At 50.7% G+C, this 17,580-nt stretch overlaps 4 protein-coding genes across 4 annotated transcripts; 2 read left to right on the top strand and 2 right to left on the bottom strand.

Moving 5' to 3' along the window:
- Positions 1–446: 446 nt before the first annotated feature.
- On the bottom strand, positions 447–4,189 carry VC83_00164 (uncharacterized protein). The gene is made up of 3 exons (XM_024463860.1): positions 3,598–4,189; positions 3,211–3,532; positions 447–3,135 (listed from the first exon to the last, which is right to left on the bottom strand). Exons 1-3 carry the CDS (start codon positions 4,158–4,160, stop codon positions 1,078–1,080), a joined length of 2,943 nt encoding a protein of 980 aa, XP_024328289.1. The 5' UTR covers positions 4,161–4,189; the 3' UTR covers positions 447–1,077.
- A 3,894-nt stretch (positions 4,190–8,083) lies between these two features.
- VC83_00163 (uncharacterized protein) lies at positions 8,084–9,437 on the top strand (the record flags this gene model as incomplete). The annotated part of the gene is made up of 1 exon (XM_024463859.1): positions 8,084–9,437. The coding sequence occupies exon 1, from the start codon at positions 8,793–8,795 to the stop codon at positions 9,435–9,437; it is 645 nt and encodes a 214-aa protein (XP_024328284.1). The 5' UTR covers positions 8,084–8,792.
- A 620-nt stretch (positions 9,438–10,057) lies between these two features.
- Positions 10,058–11,821, top strand: MCM1 (transcription factor of the MADS box). Its single transcript, XM_024463858.1, has 4 exons — positions 10,058–10,216; positions 10,322–10,740; positions 10,822–10,956; positions 11,012–11,821. The coding sequence occupies exons 2-4, from the start codon at positions 10,483–10,485 to the stop codon at positions 11,291–11,293; spliced, it is 675 nt and encodes a 224-aa protein (XP_024328283.1). The 5' UTR covers positions 10,058–10,216; positions 10,322–10,482; the 3' UTR covers positions 11,294–11,821.
- A 630-nt stretch (positions 11,822–12,451) lies between these two features.
- On the bottom strand, positions 12,452–13,367 carry VC83_09581 (uncharacterized protein). The gene has a single exon (XM_024472994.1). The coding sequence runs from the start codon at positions 13,357–13,359 to the stop codon at positions 12,853–12,855; it is 507 nt and encodes a 168-aa protein (XP_024328762.1). The 5' UTR covers positions 13,360–13,367; the 3' UTR covers positions 12,452–12,852.
- Positions 13,368–17,580: the final 4,213 nt, after the last annotated feature.

The raw sequence follows: 17,580 nt of genomic DNA, 5'->3' as shown, positions 1-17,580 counted from the left end.
TTGTATATAAACCCATTGATTGCGGTGAGGTAGGTGTAAAAATGTTATCTTCCCCATCTTTCTTTCGTCTTGACCCGGGTGTGAGTTGTGCGTGAGTAGGTTGGGGAGTCATACGTGCTGAGGCGTTGGGTTGTTTTGATATACTGAGAGGCCGTTTGTACAAGAACGCCACGATACGATTCTCACATACACCACAGCACTAATCCCCCCAAAATCAATCTCCCTCCACATCACTCATCACCCCTTTTTCCACTCACCCACCAAGCACATCCATAAAACTAAGAAAAGGCACACATCTTTTTATCATAGAATTTGTTTCATTTCGGGTATATCACTAAAACATCGTCCCCTTCCCTCCCTTTCCCCCTTCCCCCCCCATTCCCCCCTTCCGCCCCCTCCTACCCCCCAAACCACCACACCACCACACCACCCCACCACACCACCAACTCCCCCCCGACGCAAAAAAAACCCAGCTTCGACAAAAAACCAGACAGAACCAACAAAACAACAACAAAGCGTACCTAACAACAACAGAAAAGCTAAAAAGATCAATCCCCCCCCACCATACGACAAAAATCCAAAAAGATCCGCTTCCCGTCTAACAACAAAAACTCCGCAGTCTAATAAAAAAGCAAGGTAAGTAAGCGCGGTGTGTTCGTCGTGATAAAAAAGTTGAAAAGTTGAAGATGTGGCGTGGCGTTTTGGAAAGACAAAACATCTCCATCAGCGATCAACGCACTCCCCTCGCCTGGCTTCTCTCGCCTTCCCATGATGATGCGCTAACTTCATGTGTAGCCCGGATACCAGATCCCCCTCCTTTCATTCGTCGGTGTGTATTAAGCACATAAAATAAGCCATGTGCATCCTTCGTCATCCGCTCGATCCCAACGTATGAAGCCCTCCAACACCCCTCCTTCCCAAATATCGTCCCCTCGAAGAAAAGGAACAAAACGCTGGAACGTGTATTGGCGTGGAGCGGGATGCACGTCCCGCGAGGTCCAGCGCGTGGCTTATCTTCAAACAGCACCGATCACAGCGACATAGTAAGCCACTCCCACTCCTGACTCCTCGCACTCGTCACCTGCGCCCCCGGCGCCCCCGGCCCCATCCCCACCCCACCCGGTCTCTGCCCTCCAAACGCACCCCCGCCACTAATCCCCACCCCCATCCCGGCAACACTACTCCCCAACATCCCCAAACTACTCTGTCCCATCCCCCCCCAACTCCCTGGAGCGGCGCTCTCGTCATCCCCCCAGCCTTCTCAGAGGGGCCGAGGGACGACATACCAACCCCAGCCATGGCATTCCGATCATCGACATCCATCCCCCCTCCATCGCCAGCAGAAACACTCTTACTATGCCTCCTCTGCCTCTTCAGCGGCACCGAAACAGCCACCACCCTCGGCACCGCCCCAGCCCCAGCACCCAACCCCGGCGTAGCCTTCGGCGGCGCCGCCGCAATAGGCACAACCCCCTTCACCACCCCCGACGAACTAGTCGTCGACCCCTGATAGCTCGTCGGCGTGCTCCCCGCCGTGCTATTGCTCCCCTGCGCGCCATCCGCCGCAGACTGCGGACTCTCCAAGTCGAGCGGGGCATTGGGACTCGTGCCCGCGGACGCGAGATGGGCTATAGCTGCGGACGAGTTCTTGCGCGTGTTAGTCCCGTTGGTGTTCGCGCCGCTGCTGGGGCCGGAGGGACCCCCGCCGAGTTTCTTGGCGTTGCGGGTGGAGGAGGCGGAGCTGATGAGGGGGACGGCGGTGGTGGTCGCGCCGGAGCCGCGGTTGCGTTTCTTGATGACGTCTGTCTTTAGCGAAAGCGGGCGCACGACGCCGTGGAGCTTGAGGAAGAGACCACAGGCGTTGCAGAGGGGGTGGCCCTCTGGGTTGCGGCGCCAGAGAGGCGTGGTCTGCGTAAAGCAGTTTGTGCATGTGGTCGGGACGCCGGGGTCGGCAGGGCCGCCGGCGGCGGAGAGGTTGGTGCTTGACCCCTTTGGAGCGGGGCTGCTGGGTCGGCTGGGTGCGACGGAGCTGAAGCCGCTCATGTTGCCTGTCATGTCTGGCGGGCTGTTTGGGGTGGATTGTGCGGTTTGGCCGTCGAAGATTGTTTGTTGGGCGGCGGGGACGTTGGGGGTTGAGGCGGTGCGAGGGATTTTCTGCCGACGGTCGCCGTTGCGGCGGTGGTCGGAGATGGAGGCGCTGGAGGCGTGGGTGTGCGATCTGCCGAGGGAGCCGCCGGTGCCGTCCCAGTCGAGAGGGGAGATCTCGGTGGTGGTGCCGCCTATCGTAACTTGTTTCCGAGGAGGGCCACCCGGATACCTCGCAGCTTGCGTGTTGAACTGCCCTGGCAGTGTCGCATCCCATGCGAGTCCCATGTTAGCGTCCTCCATTGGAGAAAGCGCGTAGTCGTTCGCGTTCATCAGAGTGCGATCAGCAAACGCTGTGCCCTCAGTCTCCTCTCCGTCAGAATCAACATCGAGATTATACGAGCTGTCCTGAGTGCCCATATTAACACCCGGCGATTGTATATTATCATGCTGGAAAACCTGAGAAGGATCGATATGCTGCTGCATACCGAATGCCCCTGAGCCGGTGTACGAAGAAGAGTAAATGGCATTGCCGTTCTGGTTGTACATGTACTGCGGTCCGAGCGAGTTAGAGAGGTTAGACGGGTTACGCCTGAAGTTCTGCGGCCTTTGCTGCTGGCGCATATCCATGCCCTGGTTAAAGTACATCTGCCTATCCCCATCATTTCCAATCTGCGGGGTCGATCCGGCTGATGGATAGTTAGAAGCCGGCGGAGAATAGAAGTCGTTGGAATTGAGCGATGACGGGGCCATCGAGGCATTGTTGTACATGTTTTGGAAAGCCCCATACGGCACCAACGGCGACTGAGACGGCGAGAAGCCGTAGTTCTGCTGGTACTGGCCAGCAGAGTTCAGAATCTGCTCCTGATCGAGGTTGTACGTGTCGGGGTTAAAAGGAACACTGTGGTGGTGGTGGTCATGCTGGTTCAGTATCCCGTACTGGTCGTTAAGTGAGTATTCATTGAGATCCGCATCCATCTCAGAGTGGTTCGGTATGGTGATTCCAATCGGCGGTACATGAGGTGAGAAATCGGCGGGTCTCTTGCGAGGCTGAGTGGATGTTAGAACTGTAAAGCAGAGGGCGTAGATGATAGCAACTGGGCTAGTAATATCAAAAATACGTACCCGACGCTCATCAATGCTCGTCTTCCTGACATGGCGCTGCACATAACTGAACTCGTCCTGGTGCTGCGTCACAGGAACCGACTGCGGAGCAAACGCCGCCGCAGGCTCCTTGCGCATCTTGATCGGTATGGCCGAGGCGACGGCGATGGGTTGCCTGTTATCCATCAAGTCCGGCGACGACATATCCGTGGGCGACGCCATGTTGGAGAAGATGAACTCCTCGATACTCATATTATCCGGGCTCTCATCGCCCTGGTGCATCGAATTGCGCAGCTGCGCAATGCCACTCGGCGCACTAGCATTAAGCTGTTCCTCCTCCTCACTACACACACGTCAGTCTCGACATCTATACCGCAATTGGGACTTCCCTCCCCCAGAAAAACCTACCGGGCAGCTGCAGCCTCCTCCTCCTGCCTCCGCTTCCTCAAACTCATAGCCATCATGCGCCACGTCAAGTTCTCCATGCGCTCCTGGTTCGGCAGCTGCTTCTTCGTCTTGCTATACAACCTCCATATCTGCGTCGCGAGCGGATCCCTGCGCTGCATCTCATCCGGGCTATCCAGATCCGCCGCGCCACTGTCCTTCCACGTCGGGAAAATCGTCTCGCGCAGCATCTCCTTGCGTGCTGTCCCAGGTGGCGGCGTCGTCGTCGCCGCTGCGAAATCACGCCGCCCGCTACTGCTATCGTCTACGCCGTCGCCGCGCGGCTCAGGCTCATCATACGAGTCGTCATACGTATCGCGGTACTGCTGATGCGGCGGGATCTGCTGGAGGTGCTGGCCACCCGGCGGCCTACGCGGAAAGCGGTAATCGTGCTGGGTGGTTGCGTGAGCGTTGGACGACGCCGTGGTCGTGGTGGCGGCGGACGGGTGAGCGGCGCCGCTGAAGTCGTATAGATCGTGCTGCTGGTCTGCGAATCCCCCACGCTCGCCATATTGCGTCGAGGCCATGGCGGAGGCCCGTGGGCGAGACGGAGCGCCCGCAGAGGCGATGGGGGTTGGTGATGCTCTCGGGGTCGGGGAGACGGGGGCTGCGCGCCCAATGTTGCGAGGCCTTGGTTTTCGATGACGGGGAAGGCTGGAGAGGGTTGGATGTGTGTGTGTGTGTTGTGTGTGTGTTGTGTGTGTGTTGTATACTTTTTTTTGGGGGGAGAGGGGGAGGCGATAAGGATATGGGGTGGGTTGTGGGAGGATTGTTGGAGAGAGGTTGATGGGATGCTTCTGCTTTCTTTTTGCGATTGGGTGACCCCCAAATTTGAGAGAGGGTGATGGGGGATGGGATGGGATGGGGGGTGGGATGGATGGGATGGGATGGGATGGGATGGGATGGGATGGGATGGGATGGGATGGGATGGGATGGGATGGATGGGATGGGATGGGGGACGGGGTTGATGGGAAGGATTTCCGAGTGCGGGCGGCGGGGACGGTTCAATAAATTTAGCAGGGCGGTGGTCGGTACGTGGGAGTTGGTAGAGCGGTTGGTAGTGTAGAAAGTAGTTTGGGTAGTAGGTAGTGTTGTCGTAATGGAGTATTTTGGTAATTGCGAAAGTCTAGACGCCGGATATTTGGATGGGATTGATTGATATGATTGATTGATTGGAGCATTGGACGATTTAAAACACAGAAGACAGTGAGTAACACGATAAAAGAAGTTGAGTAAAGTTGAAGTTGAAGAGAGGGGGAGGGAGGGGAGGGGGAGGAAGGGTTGAGTGGAAGTTTGTTAAGAGTAGTAGTAGTAGTAGGAAGTTAGTAGTAGTAAGTTAGTAGTAGTAGTAAGTTAGTAGTAGTAGTAAGTTAGTAGTAGTAGTAAGTTAGTAGTAGTAGTAGTAAGTTAGTAAGTAGGAGTTAGTAGTAGGCAGAATAGAGTTAGCAGTAGGCAGAGTAGGGTTAGTAGGCAGAGTAAGTTAGAGTTAGTAGTAGGCAGAGTAGGGTTAGTAGTAGGCAGAGTAGGGTTAGTAGTAGGCAGAGTAGTAGGCAGAGTAGAGTTAGTAATGGGGAATGGGTTGAGGCGGTGGGTGGTACTTGGGAGAGTACTTCTCTTCAACGGGAGGACGAGGGAGGGAGGTGAGGACAGGATGGGAGCAAGTACATGCATAGAGTACAGCAGAGAGATGCAATGGCAAGCCGGCCGCGCCGCTTTCTACAATACAGCTCTATCAATCAGCACACGCCTCCCTCCCTCCCTCCGGAGTATGTGTTCAGTATGCACGTAGAACTAAAGGGTGGGGGTGCACCGGCTTGGCCTGCAGCATACCTCTGGGGTCTGTCTGATCCGAGCTCCCCATCCCATCGCAGGGTACCTACCCTAGGTAAGTTAATGTTGGAGAAAAAGAAGTGGGAGGGGAGCGCGGAGGACCCTTGGCCGCCGCTTCTCGTGTGCGTAATTGGATAGCTTAGCCACACTTTCGCCTCGGCTCCGATATAGCACCCGCGCTATTGGACCGCCGGCTCGACGCCCGCCCAGCCGGCGGTGGGTGAGGATTTAAGGTGAAGCCCATGCAAGTGCGTGTGGCCCACCCCATGGAGCCAGCGGCACGATCATGGTACGTGCATCGCCTTGACGACCATGCGACCCACGCCGCCAACGCCGCAGCGGCTAGTATGATTGGATTGCGCCCTCTCCCACCCTCGCAACTCGCCGTGGGGGTCGCACATGCGTGCGGGGTGCCGTGAAACACTATTTGGATAAGATAGACACCCCCAAAGTACGAAGGCAGTACTTCGGACTGTACCAGCAGAGACACGGCGGTTATGATAGAGGCAGAAATGACGGCAGTAAACCGAGATTCCTGCCCCTATCCGGTTGGTTAAAAGGGGGTTTCTTGGCCTGCAGCTGGCTGTCTGTTTCCTACGGCCGAAGAGAGACGTGCAAACTCTCTGATACAAAACCGCTGTTGTCGCCGGATAATTTGATCGAAACTGTTGACCTGCCTCGAATTCCCAGTTCTAGAACGATACTCCATCGCCCCAAGTTCTACCCACAGCGCTATAAATAAGCGCGAAGCTTCGGGATGCGCGCCACAAAAAACAACAGGCTCGTTCGTTATCATGAAACGCCACGTTGCCGATGGGGCAAAGGGAGCCGTCGTGGGTCGGTAGGTACGGAGCTCAGGAGAGGGCTTGGATTATCGAGTATGTAGTGCGAATAGTTCAACATTAGCAGCAACAACACTTGGACAGGTTTGCTAAGTGCTGCTAGTTGGTGCACTAGCAGCACTTAGCAAACCTCTCCAAGTGGCTCCTGTGCTCCCCGAGTCTCTCCGAATCAGCGATTCGGCCTGTAAAAAGCGTCTCTTCACCAGAAACCCACCACAGCTGCAACTTCCGCATGCTAACGAATTCGCGATGGAACAGATGGAACGATATCGGCAGGCACTTGTGGACGGACCGATGAAAATCCGTAAGATAAGGTGTAACCAGGCGATAGCTGACATCGATTTTTTACCGGCGGATTGAGCAACGTGGGGATGCGTATCGACGTCGAACCGAGATCCACTCACGGCCCAATGATAAGCATTTGATAATGCGGCTGGGCTTTGTTTTCCGCGACCACGGTGTTCGTGGCTTCCATAGCAATTGTTTCGAGTAAGGTGTCCCCAGCGCTACCAGGGCTAGGGCGACCGAAGCTTTTGTGTGCGGGGAAGGTCCGAAGGTGCTGCATGCAACCCTGAAGATTCAGAGTGTCGTGTGAGCCTGATCCTGGGAGGGGTCCAACGATTCTTATCCCATATTATTAACAGCAGTTGTTCATGCAATGCTGATAATGTGCGAAGGGTGTCGGCGATGTGCGGTTTGGTCGACGGCCATGTCTAGCTGAGAATAAGCACATCACATATTAGTTGGATTTGAGCGTGAGACGTGGGATAGAATGACGACTAAAGAGTTGCACGACCTCATCCCCATCCCTTGAAACACCTACATCCACCAGGCCTATGGGCATCAGGGTTATGGACGGCGAAGACAACATTGAAGTTGCAAGCCGGTAGCCCTTGAGGTGGTAGGTGGTAGGTGGTAGGTGGCAGGCACTTGCTATACCAACCAACTGGCTGAGTGAGCGACGAGCTTGGGAAATAGGTCTCACATCAGAGGTTCGATTTCCCCTTCCATCCTGCCATATGTTCCCTGCTAACCATTGAAAGTTCACTGCGCGTATGACCATATCCCTCTCTCGAAACGATATTCGAGACGGTTCTCCGGCTTCATGAAGGTATATCGAGGTGTGAAGGGGGGAAGGTCTTCGAAGTGACCAATATAAAAACACTACAAGTGCAGCGCCCGATTGACCTTGAGGAATTGGCGCATGAGAAGAACCGCAAGGGCAAAAGTGCAGCACTGGACAAATATAAATACAAGAACAAAGTGGACACGGCATCTCTGCCAGTGACCGCGTTGACCATGGCCGCTCTGCTGTATTTTCGACTCGGCCATAGTTTTGTCAGTTGCGAGCTTCTCCTCAGTAGAGCCCAAAAAAAACTTTTCACCCAACGTGCATATCTACAGGTTTATATAGAACAGGCGCAGATTCACATTCTTATCTGTCTTCCAGGATAGGAAGGGACATTCCAGCCACTGGTGATGAAAGCTGTGGCCACGGTTTGATAGAGAAATTTTCCTATCTCTACAATCACCTCACCACAGCGCCTTATCTCTCCTCCCTCTGCCCCCTGGGATCTCGTGGATTTGCGGTGACACATCCCAATGTAGATGCCACGCAGGTCGCTCACGCCATAATCCCTCACGTTCTGGTCTCGCACTGCAGTACAGCCTCATGGTTATGACCTCATCCCTCATCGTTCTCATGAAGCATAAATTCTGCAGCTCTTCACGAGGAAGGAGCTATCAACTATCAACTGACTGGACCGCTCTTTCCCCATCCACCCCAAAAAAAAATGGCTTTCCCTCCACACACAAAACACCCCAAACCCTTTGCACAGCCGTCTCCATAATTCACGTGACACCCACCAACCAACTCCACAGCGTAACCCTAAACGGCCAAGCGGCGCACAAAAAGTCACGTACATCGTTTCCCAGTCCATGCCCATAAAGGGACCGGCGCTTCCTCCATTCGAACGAAACTTGTCCTCTTTCATCGCTCACATATACCCCAAACGATAATAACGATAACGAAGAGAGACACAATTCGCACACACACCGTACCAACCGCATATACCAGCTACCCGATATCCCGGGCCCTCAATAATTATACACGCCACCATTCCCGATTGTCGCAAGCAGAGAAGGCAGAGCAGGCAGACAAGACAAGGCAAAGCCCACAAGAAAAGAGCGGTCCAAGTGTTGCCCCTATACAGAGTCCCGAGGCTTTACCCAGTTGAGCGGGGTTTAGTTACCGTACGTACGGCATTTCTTGTGTGTATATTTCTGGTCGGGAGTCTCGATTACATTACTTTCTCAGCCTCGCATTGCATTGCTTCGATCTGTCGTTGTTCGTCGGCTCACCACTTCCGGCTCTGTTTGATGTTTTTTGAAGAGGGGAGTGAGTAGCTGAAACAGCGTCGCGAACGCTTTGGTCCCCTGTCCTGTCCCTGTTCTAAGGGCGGTGCGATCGTCGCTGCACTCAAAGTGATGCAGTCGGTAGAAAGTCCAGCTACCACGACGCTCGCGATTGAGGCAAGCAAGACACAGAACTGTTCAGTTTTAATCCTGCCGGATGCGCTGTCGTGGCGATATGCTCAACTCGTTCTGGGTCCAGACGTCATGAATTCGGCCTGGCTGGCTGGGCTGGATACCCATCCTATCTGCTTCCGGTCGCAGGACAAGTACGACGGCCAAGTACGGTACGGTGAGGCTACTCAACCTGCGAGCGCAGTGGGGGGTGCAGTGGGGGTGCAGCGGGCTAGTACGCGTTGGTACTCGCTGGACCCTTGGATGGCTCTCCAGCGTGCCGTAGCTAAGTGCGTTCGTCGAGGTTCGTCGAGGGGCGGCGGGGGCGGCGGCGTTGGCAAGGCAAAACCAGCGAAACCAGCGAGGGAGGCTGGGTGTTGGGCTATCACATGGGAAGTGCGCTGGGGGTGTGTGTGGGTGGCCGTATTGACGGGCTGGGGGTGTGGTCCTGGCCGTATTGACGGGCTGAGGATGGGTGGACCACACCGCCAGCCCGTCAATACGGCCACCCCCCGCCCCCGAATCCTCTACAAACCATCCCTCATACACTCTTCCGCGCCCCGAAAGCAGCTTGCCACCTTCCCCTTCCAATATCTGCGTCGTTAATTCTGCGTCGTTAATTGAACGCCATTAAATTTGTTATTACTCCAGTGCTGCAAACCGCAACGGATCAATCATTTCATCCCAGACAGGAGATCTGACACGCCCGCAAATTGCAGCAAGACATTAGCCGCCGAGTACTGTCCCAGCCACAACACACCCAACGACCAGAGAGAGGATATTGTATTGACGATCAAGTGGTGTTCTCTGATTCAGAGCCTCAATATTCTGTATGTACTCTACTTCTTTGTACTTGCAGTTGCATTTGCAGATACTCTACTCTATTCTACTCTATTCTACTCTATTCCTCTACCCTTACCTACCCTGTCGCTGTCAGCATTTTCATTGTTTGCGGTCGCCGGCAGTCATGGTTACCTCGGACCAGCCTGTACTGTACCAGCATTCATTCCACTACCACTACGGCACAGCACTGCACTGTACTCTGCACTATACGCTCCACTGAACGGCACTGCAAATGCACAGCACTGTACTGTCCTCTGCACTGTGCACTGCACTGTGCACTGCACTGTGCACTGCACTTTACTGTACTCTCCACTGTACGCTGCACTGTGCACAGCACTTCACTGTCCTCTACACTGTCCTCTCCACTATACGCTACACTGTCCTCTACACTGTCCTCTCCACTATACCCACTGTACCGCATTGCAAATGCAACTGCTGCAACTCCAAGACTGTCTCTGTCTGTACCTTCCTTCCACTACGGCAGGTACAACACGCTACAACGCGCTACAGCACACATCCGTGCGTTTCTGCCCTACCATTCTGTACTGTTGCCGTACCCCCCCACCCCGCCGTACCGCAGTGACTCTCGCTTCCTGTTTAACCCCAACACTTGGACGCTGGCTGATATCCATCCCTTCCCACACCAGACTCGATCAAGCATTGCCGGCACCCAGGTTTCTGCCAACCAAACCCGTCACTCTCCACATTGTCTACACATCCCCCAGAAGCAGTTAAGGCTCATCGGCAGCTATCTCGATTCAGAACAAAACATTTCACGTCACACCCAAAAAGAAAAGCTTCTATTAGAATGGCCGACATTACCGATCAACAACCCGACCAGGCGTCGCCATCCGTACTCGAGGACGCGCATGCCGTGGGCAATGGTACCGCGACCGCGCCCGATAACCGTGGTGTGAAGCGCCAGCGCCCATCCACGGCCGACGACGATGACGATGATGATGATAAGCCCGGTCGCGAGAGGAGGAAGATTGAGATCAAGTTCATCGCCGACAAGTCACGTCGTCACATCACCTTTTCCAAGCGCAAGGCCGGAATCATGAAGAAGGTGCGCAATCCCCCCCGCCCGATATCGACGCGTCAATCGCGAAAACTCTCGATCGCGAACATGCTAACAAAGATTATCCAGGCATACGAGTTGTCTGTTCTGACCGGCACCCAAGTCCTGCTGCTCGTTGTCTCCGAGACTGGCCTTGTGTATACGTTCACCACCCCGAAGCTTCAGCCTCTTGTCACCAAGGCCGAGGGCAAGAACCTCATTCAGGTATGCGATCTCACATGCCACCACAAAATTGACCAGTCACTAATGTCCATTTTAGGCCTGCCTCAACGCTCCAGAGCCAGCCGGCAACAACGAGAACGGCGTCGAGGATCAAAACCCCGTCGAGTCGCCCGAAGAACCAGCACCACAACACCTCCCCGCCCAGCAAAGCAGGCCCGGCATGCAGACGGCGCCCATGCACCCCAATTACCTCCCCGTCGACGCGCAACAAATAGCCTACCAGAACTACCTGGCGCAACAGCAGCAGCAGCAGCGCGGGGGCTACCCGGGCATGCCCCCACAAGCCGGCATGCCGCAGCAGCACTCGCACCAGGCATGAGTTGTTATTACCCACACCCACGTATAATCAACCTGCATTCGCCGCGGACACAAAAGCCGACTATTTCCACAACTGATACCCGAGTTTATAAAATGCGAGACGCCGTCTGCACTGCACTCCTCCTATCCGCGCCGCCGGCGTCAATTGGACTTATTTCTCAAAAAAAAAGAACCCACACCGTTTGTTTTTTTGCTGCAGTTGGTGTTACTGGTGCTTGATTTTTTTGGTGTCCCGCCTCATGGGATTGATTACTGGGGGGGTCCGAATGCCCTCTTGTTTGCTACTGCTCGTCTCGTCTTCGTGTCTCGTCTTCGTGTCTCGTCTGTGTCTCTCTCTCTGTCGTCGTCGTCGTTTTCAAGTTAACTTACTTTCTTTGATTGTCCTACATTTGTCCCTGCGTACGGATTATATTTCCTACGCGCTTGTCTTGGATGGGTGCCACTTGTCAGGGTGGGCGACGGATTGTAGCGCGGATTTTATAAATCTTTCTGCTGGGGCTTGGGGCAGGGGCGGGATGGTATTGGAAGGTGGGGCGCGGGGGATTGGGAAAGGGGGGGGTGGGATTGATTGATTGATTGAGGCGACTTTGCTTATTTGTTTGGCTTGAGGGGGAGGGGATTGGGGGGGGGGTACTTCTACGATAGGGGAGAGGGATGGATGATAGATAGAAGAAGAATCGTGAATAATGGCTTTAGCTGGGCGGGCGGGCGAGGGAAGGGGGGAGGGGGGCAGGGGGTGTTGTGCTACTACTATCTCAAGTTTCACTTCGTCGTCTTTTTTGCCACCACGTTACGTTGTATGTGTTTGTGTGTTTGTGTGTTTGTGGTTTTTTTGTAAGGCGTATTAGCATTTTACCATCCATACATCCATCGGACGTACGTGCGTGTGTTTTTTTTTGTTGTTTTCTTCCTCGATGAATGTTCATCCGGTCAACATGGATGTTGATTGTCGAAATGGGGCTTTGGGGCATCGCTTTGCCGCTGCCGGCGCTGGGGGTTTGGAGTGTAGTGTAGTATAGGGCTTTAGGGGGCGGAATGGAGGTGTGTGTGTTGTTTTCGATGCTGGGTTTTTCTATACGTGACTTAATGGACTATTTTGTGTCGTGTGTAGATAGATTGGGTGGGTGGGTGGGTGGAAAGTCGCAAGGGCTGAATAATCAAAAAATTAAAGCTAACGTAACGTTTGGGGTAGTCGGACATATGGGGTAGTCGGACAAAAAGTTTATTCTACTCTAGTTGACCGAGTCCTACGTGCCACACACTCCTCCAATTCCAATTCTGGGTCGCTTGAATCGTTCTCTACCTCTTCCTCTTCAACTTCCTCGTCTACTTCTTCAATTGGCCGTTTGCGTGGCCTTCCACGTGGTCTTTTCTCGGTTGACTTCAACTCTGCCTCCCGGACAATTTTCAACACTTCCTCGGTACTGAATACAAATTCGCCTTGCAACTTAATTCTCTTGCCCGTAGTTCTTTTCTTTCGTGTCTCAAGTATCTCTTTGTACTCTTTCACCTCCTTCCGAAGGATGCTGAGTTCAGCATTCTGACTTTCAACCAGCCTAGTCATTCTCTTGGCGGTGAAGCAGGAGAGTCACAAGTTGCCATACTTGAATTAAATACTAAATTTGCATGCCTTAGTTCAGTTCCATCTGGAGGAGAACTTCGGAATATTGAGAGATCCAGAGTAGTGATATTGGTTGAGTTTTGAGGAGTGCGAGGTGGTTCGGTTGGTGGAAGTGGAAGGTTAGCCAGAACTCTTTCTGGGAGAAAGGGTATTAAACCCGCTGCCCTCCACCCACTTCTAATGTTTTGAGGTATAAGACCCTTCTCTCGAATACACCGGAAGATTTCAACCCAGTGGGAGCGCTGGATTCGCTTTATTCCTGCTCGAGTATACCGATCTACTTCCTGAGCATGAAATCGCTTAAGAGGTCCATACACCCCAACATCAAGTGGTTGGAGTAGATGAGAGCAATGAGGCGGTAGAATAAGAAGGTCGATGTCATTCTCAATGCACAGTGCAATCATATCGCCAGTAATGTGACTAGAATGGCCATCCATAATCAACATTCGCGGGTGATTTCCAGACTTTTTGCGCGACTCAGGCTCAAATACCTTCCGCAACCACTCAAATCCATGACTGTTTGAAGTCCAGCCACTATTACTTGTTCAGAAGTGCCAGTTTGTAGGGGTGTCCTTTGGAATCCAACTTGAATTGGTATTCTTAGCCTTGAATATAATCATAGGTGGTAAAGCACCACCGTCTGCATCAATGCATTCAAGTACAGTTATCCAGTCCTGCTTCCCAGCTGTGACCTTCCAATTGGATTTCAAGGTAGAATCAACAATTATTCGCGTGGATTGAGTCTCTCCAACTGGAAAACCTGTCTCATCCATATTATAGATGTTGCATGGCTTGTACTTTTGCTCTTCAATTCGTGCTTTAAACGCGTCAAACCAAGCTGAAATCTTTATAGGAGTGGCTTCTTTATGTTGTGCAGACTCTAGTTGTCTTGAGTAGACCCCTTTAAAGTTTGGATGTCGTTTTAAGAATCTATAGATCCATTCATGGCCTATGGGGGTAGGATTGGTCTGAAGAGTGGTTTGAGAAGACGCGATTTGGACGCGTCATACGCGAATTTCTTCAGCCATTTCCTTGATCAACATAGGAGTTGCAGGAAAACCCGTGGCAGTGAGACGTGTAATCCATCGTGCTAGTGTATTTTCTTCTGCATTTGAGAGAGCTTGTTCAATTTCGTGAGCTACAGCACGCGTTTTCTTCCCAGACATCCTATCAGCAAAAGTTGACTTAGTAACTTCGAAGTGGTCTGCAGCAAGTCTAATTGATTTGAATTCCTTCAATTGGAGCGCAATGACAGCCTTTTGGATGTTGTCTTCAATCTGAGCACGACTGTATGGTATGAAGGTTCTGAGTTGGTAGTCGGGCATTTTTGTCTGACTACCCTGTATGTCCGACTACCCCATATGTTACGTTACTGTCTTTACCTTAAATGATGTCTTTTTATGGATGTACATCTCTCTCTGTGGAACTTGCAAGTTTTGATTCATAGAAGCGCTTAATTCTGGAACTGCGAGGTTGTTTGTACAAGAAAGGGGCGGTTGTAACACCCACCCAACTACACTAGAACACCGGGGCTGACTGAGAGGAGACCATGCCCATGCAGTCAGTGTAGTATTTCAGCCTCATTACGAGCCTTGAAAGTGTGGTAACTTGGGGAAAATCGCAATAGAATTACATGATGTCCAACTCTAGCTGTTCTATGCTATGATCCACATTCTCAGATCCAATTTTCTGAAGCGTCCAGGACTTGATACACTCGAGCGCTTGTACTGTGTCTGGCAATAGCTGCGCTCAGTCCTCATTGATTGTATTTGAGGCTTTTGAAAACAGCCTCTTAGGCTCACCACTCATTGCGATTGCCTGATGAGACAAATTGGGATATGCCTCTTGTTGTGAGGCCTCTTTCTACCAATCAATTGGCCGCTGTTTACTCTTCTGGCTAAGCCGGGGAGTCAACCAAATACATCTCATACTCGTCACATTCTTCATCTAAGAGGGCTCTAAAAGACCCTCAAAAATGCTTGAACTACTGTAATAAATAAGTCTTCTAGAAGGCCAATAGCTTGATTAATCCAATTAGGCCATTGGTTCATAAAGTACACCCATTTGATCTGAGGATCAAGAACAATTAAAGCAATATAAGCTTCACTTACCTCTGTCATATTGTAGTACTTGTTGAGCTTATTCCATGCGTCATTAGCCATAGATTTAATTGCATCTGAATATTTGATTTCTGTTTTTGACTCTGTAATGTCTTCGAAAAGCTTAAGCAAAAAATCCACGGTCATAATCACCTTGCTAATAGAGCCAAACGAGCCTTCTACATCAAGTGTGGTTTGTTCTAGGATCTTAAGACTCCTAAATACTTCTTTAAGATGAGACTACTCATTAGTAGTCAAAGTATCATCCTAAAGCTCGTCCTTGTGCTCTAACCGAATTGCAGGCTGAATGCTAGGCCGTAGAGCGCAGCCAATCATATGAGACTATGAGTTCTAATGAGTTGAGTTTAAGCCTTTTGCCTTGGCTATACTCTCTAAATTCAGCAATTCGTTATGGCGACTGTTGTACAAAAACAACAATATTATGAAGCTTTCTAAGAGCCCTATTTGTGCGCTAATTAGCTAGTTTAAGTGGTGTTGGATTAGGTGAGACATCGTGCTTAGTATCACCAAAAAGGAAGGCTTGAACTGTGAGATTGATGATGTGACCCATATAATGAAGTCTATGGTGGTTGCTATCGTAATCAATTTGGTACTCATTCTTGAGATCTAGATATGTAATTAGATTTGATTTAATTGGGCTAATAATCTTAAATGAATGGACTTTGTGACAAATGCTTCATAAGAGTATCGTTATTTGAAGCAGTATCGCCAAGTTTGTTAATAATATCAAACTCAACAAGAGCATTTGTCACATATGTTTCCTAGTTCTCACTAGTATGTGGGCCTATAAGCTCACAGAAAACTAATACAGGGGCCTTTTGTTAATTGTATTAATCGAAATAATGAGCAATAATGCCAATATAAGCAACACCTTCCCTAGTCCAAATATCAATAAATAGATGGATTTTTTAAGTGACGATGGCAAGTTCGTCTTGAAGATCTATACATCAAGTTTCATATTGTAGAAAGGACTAGTTTTTGACAGTATTTCGAGTAGGAAAGCAGCTTTTAACATAGCAATTTAGATACCTTAAAAGAGCCTTGAATTAAGGTGATTTACACTTTTTGAAAGCAATAGAATCAACAGCAATCCACTCTATAAGAAGCTCTTCAAATACTGCTGATTCAAAGATTTAAAGCGTATCCATTGTTAAGTATCACTCATTTCCGTTTGTAGGGATTGATAGCAGCTCTAGCAAATGCAGCCTCAATGCTATCTTTGACAACCTCATGCTGTTGAACCTTTGTATTCCTCTTGTTATGCGCCTTTGTAAGGTGTGCTGCTATTGATCAAGTGCCTCCTAAGTGCTTGTAGCTCACTAATCAGTATAGGCATTGCTAATACAGCTCGCCGTTAACTAACAAGAGTGCATCTAGACCACCTTCTATATGCTGCCAAACTGTAATGGGTGCTGACCGTTACAGTGCGTATGGTATATATAGCGTGTTACGCGTATTCTGCTAAGCCGGAATACTATAGTCTTTTTGGCTTAGTAGGATGTAGCGCGAGCGTTACACAAACCTATGAAGTCCTTAACTGCTGCTTTGATAGAGTGCTTCTTGCTGTAGATTCAGTAGATGTGAGCATTTAAGAGACCCTACTAATCGATTGTGTATCCTCTGACATTTTTTGTGTGATTTGGGCTTGTTTTTGTTAAGATACTACAGTTCTCATAATAAGCAAAAGGGGATGGTTTGCTTAGATGCGGAAATATCTTCATTTTTCACAGGGGTAGCATAGACGAGAGCACAGACCAAACATGTAATCTATCACTCCCAGTTGCATTTGTAACAAAATTGAGAGATAGACAAGCCTTGTCCTTCTTTAAACCAGGTCGTAGTTGTGTAGCAAGTCCATGAGAAGGTGTCATCCTCCAATAGAGTGTAGCCTTGTCCATATTGTATATATCCTCATCGTTATATTCGCTAGCAATTGTACGTAGGCCTTTCATTTCGTCTTCTGCAGTCTCAGGAACAGAGCCAAGCTCTCTGTGTCGACGGTAATCCTGAATATGATGTCACGGTTTGAACTTTTGAAGCCAGCCGACACTAAACTCAGGGCAAGGATGTTGTGAATATTGAGGCAATTGATGCCAGATTTGTTGAGCCTTCTGCTGTAAGAGTTCTCCACTTGTTACGCCTCCCTGTTCTTCGATTCGGAGTTGCCAATTGAATAGAACTGCCTCAAGATCTGGCCAGTTTCTGGTTCGTATGTGCGCTGACTGTCCAGGACTCTCAGAGTTGTCAATAGACTCGAAATGAGCCGAGAGAGACTTGTCATACTGACATTCGTTGCACTCAGTTTGCTATCAAACTCAAGAGCAAACTTAGAAATCTCCTCCTCAAACCTACAAGTCACTATACATATTTTGGCTTGTCACACCAACAACAAGAGCAATACTACTCAACGATTGCTACAACCCTCTATGATTTATTACACGTCATTGTTCCTTAGTTACTGGGCCGATATGACCACATAGCATATCTCTACAACCCTCTATAATTCATTACATGACATCACTCCTTAGTTACTGGGCTAATACTACA

Source organism: Pseudogymnoascus destructans (genome assembly GCF_001641265.1).
Source record: "Pseudogymnoascus destructans isolate 20631-21 unplaced genomic scaffold scaffold_1, whole genome shotgun sequence".
In the NCBI taxonomy this organism is placed as follows: domain Eukaryota; kingdom Fungi; phylum Ascomycota; class Leotiomycetes; order Thelebolales; family Thelebolaceae; genus Pseudogymnoascus; species Pseudogymnoascus destructans.
This window is presented reverse-complemented; position numbering and strand designations above follow the sequence as displayed.

Coding starts and splice junctions, on each gene's coding strand:
- VC83_00164 (XM_024463860.1), bottom strand. CDS start 4,160: ATGGCCTCGACGCAATATGGCGAGCGTGGGGGATTCGCAGACCAGCAG. Junction 3,533..3,597: donor GAGGAGGCTGCAGCTGCCCG/GTAGGTTTTTCT, acceptor ACGTGTGTGTAG/TGAGGAGGAGGAACAGCTTA. Junction 3,136..3,210: donor CGAGCATTGATGAGCGTCGG/GTACGTATTTTT, acceptor ACATCCACTCAG/CCTCGCAAGAGACCCGCCGA.
- MCM1 (XM_024463858.1), top strand. CDS start 10,483: ATGGCCGACATTACCGATCAACAACCCGACCAGGCGTCGCCATCCGTA. Junction 10,741..10,821: donor AGGCCGGAATCATGAAGAAG/GTGCGCAATCCC, acceptor AAGATTATCCAG/GCATACGAGTTGTCTGTTCT. Junction 10,957..11,011: donor AGGGCAAGAACCTCATTCAG/GTATGCGATCTC, acceptor TGTCCATTTTAG/GCCTGCCTCAACGCTCCAGA.
- VC83_09581 (XM_024472994.1), bottom strand. CDS start 13,359: ATGTTGATTATGGATGGCCATTCTAGTCACATTACTGGCGATATGATT.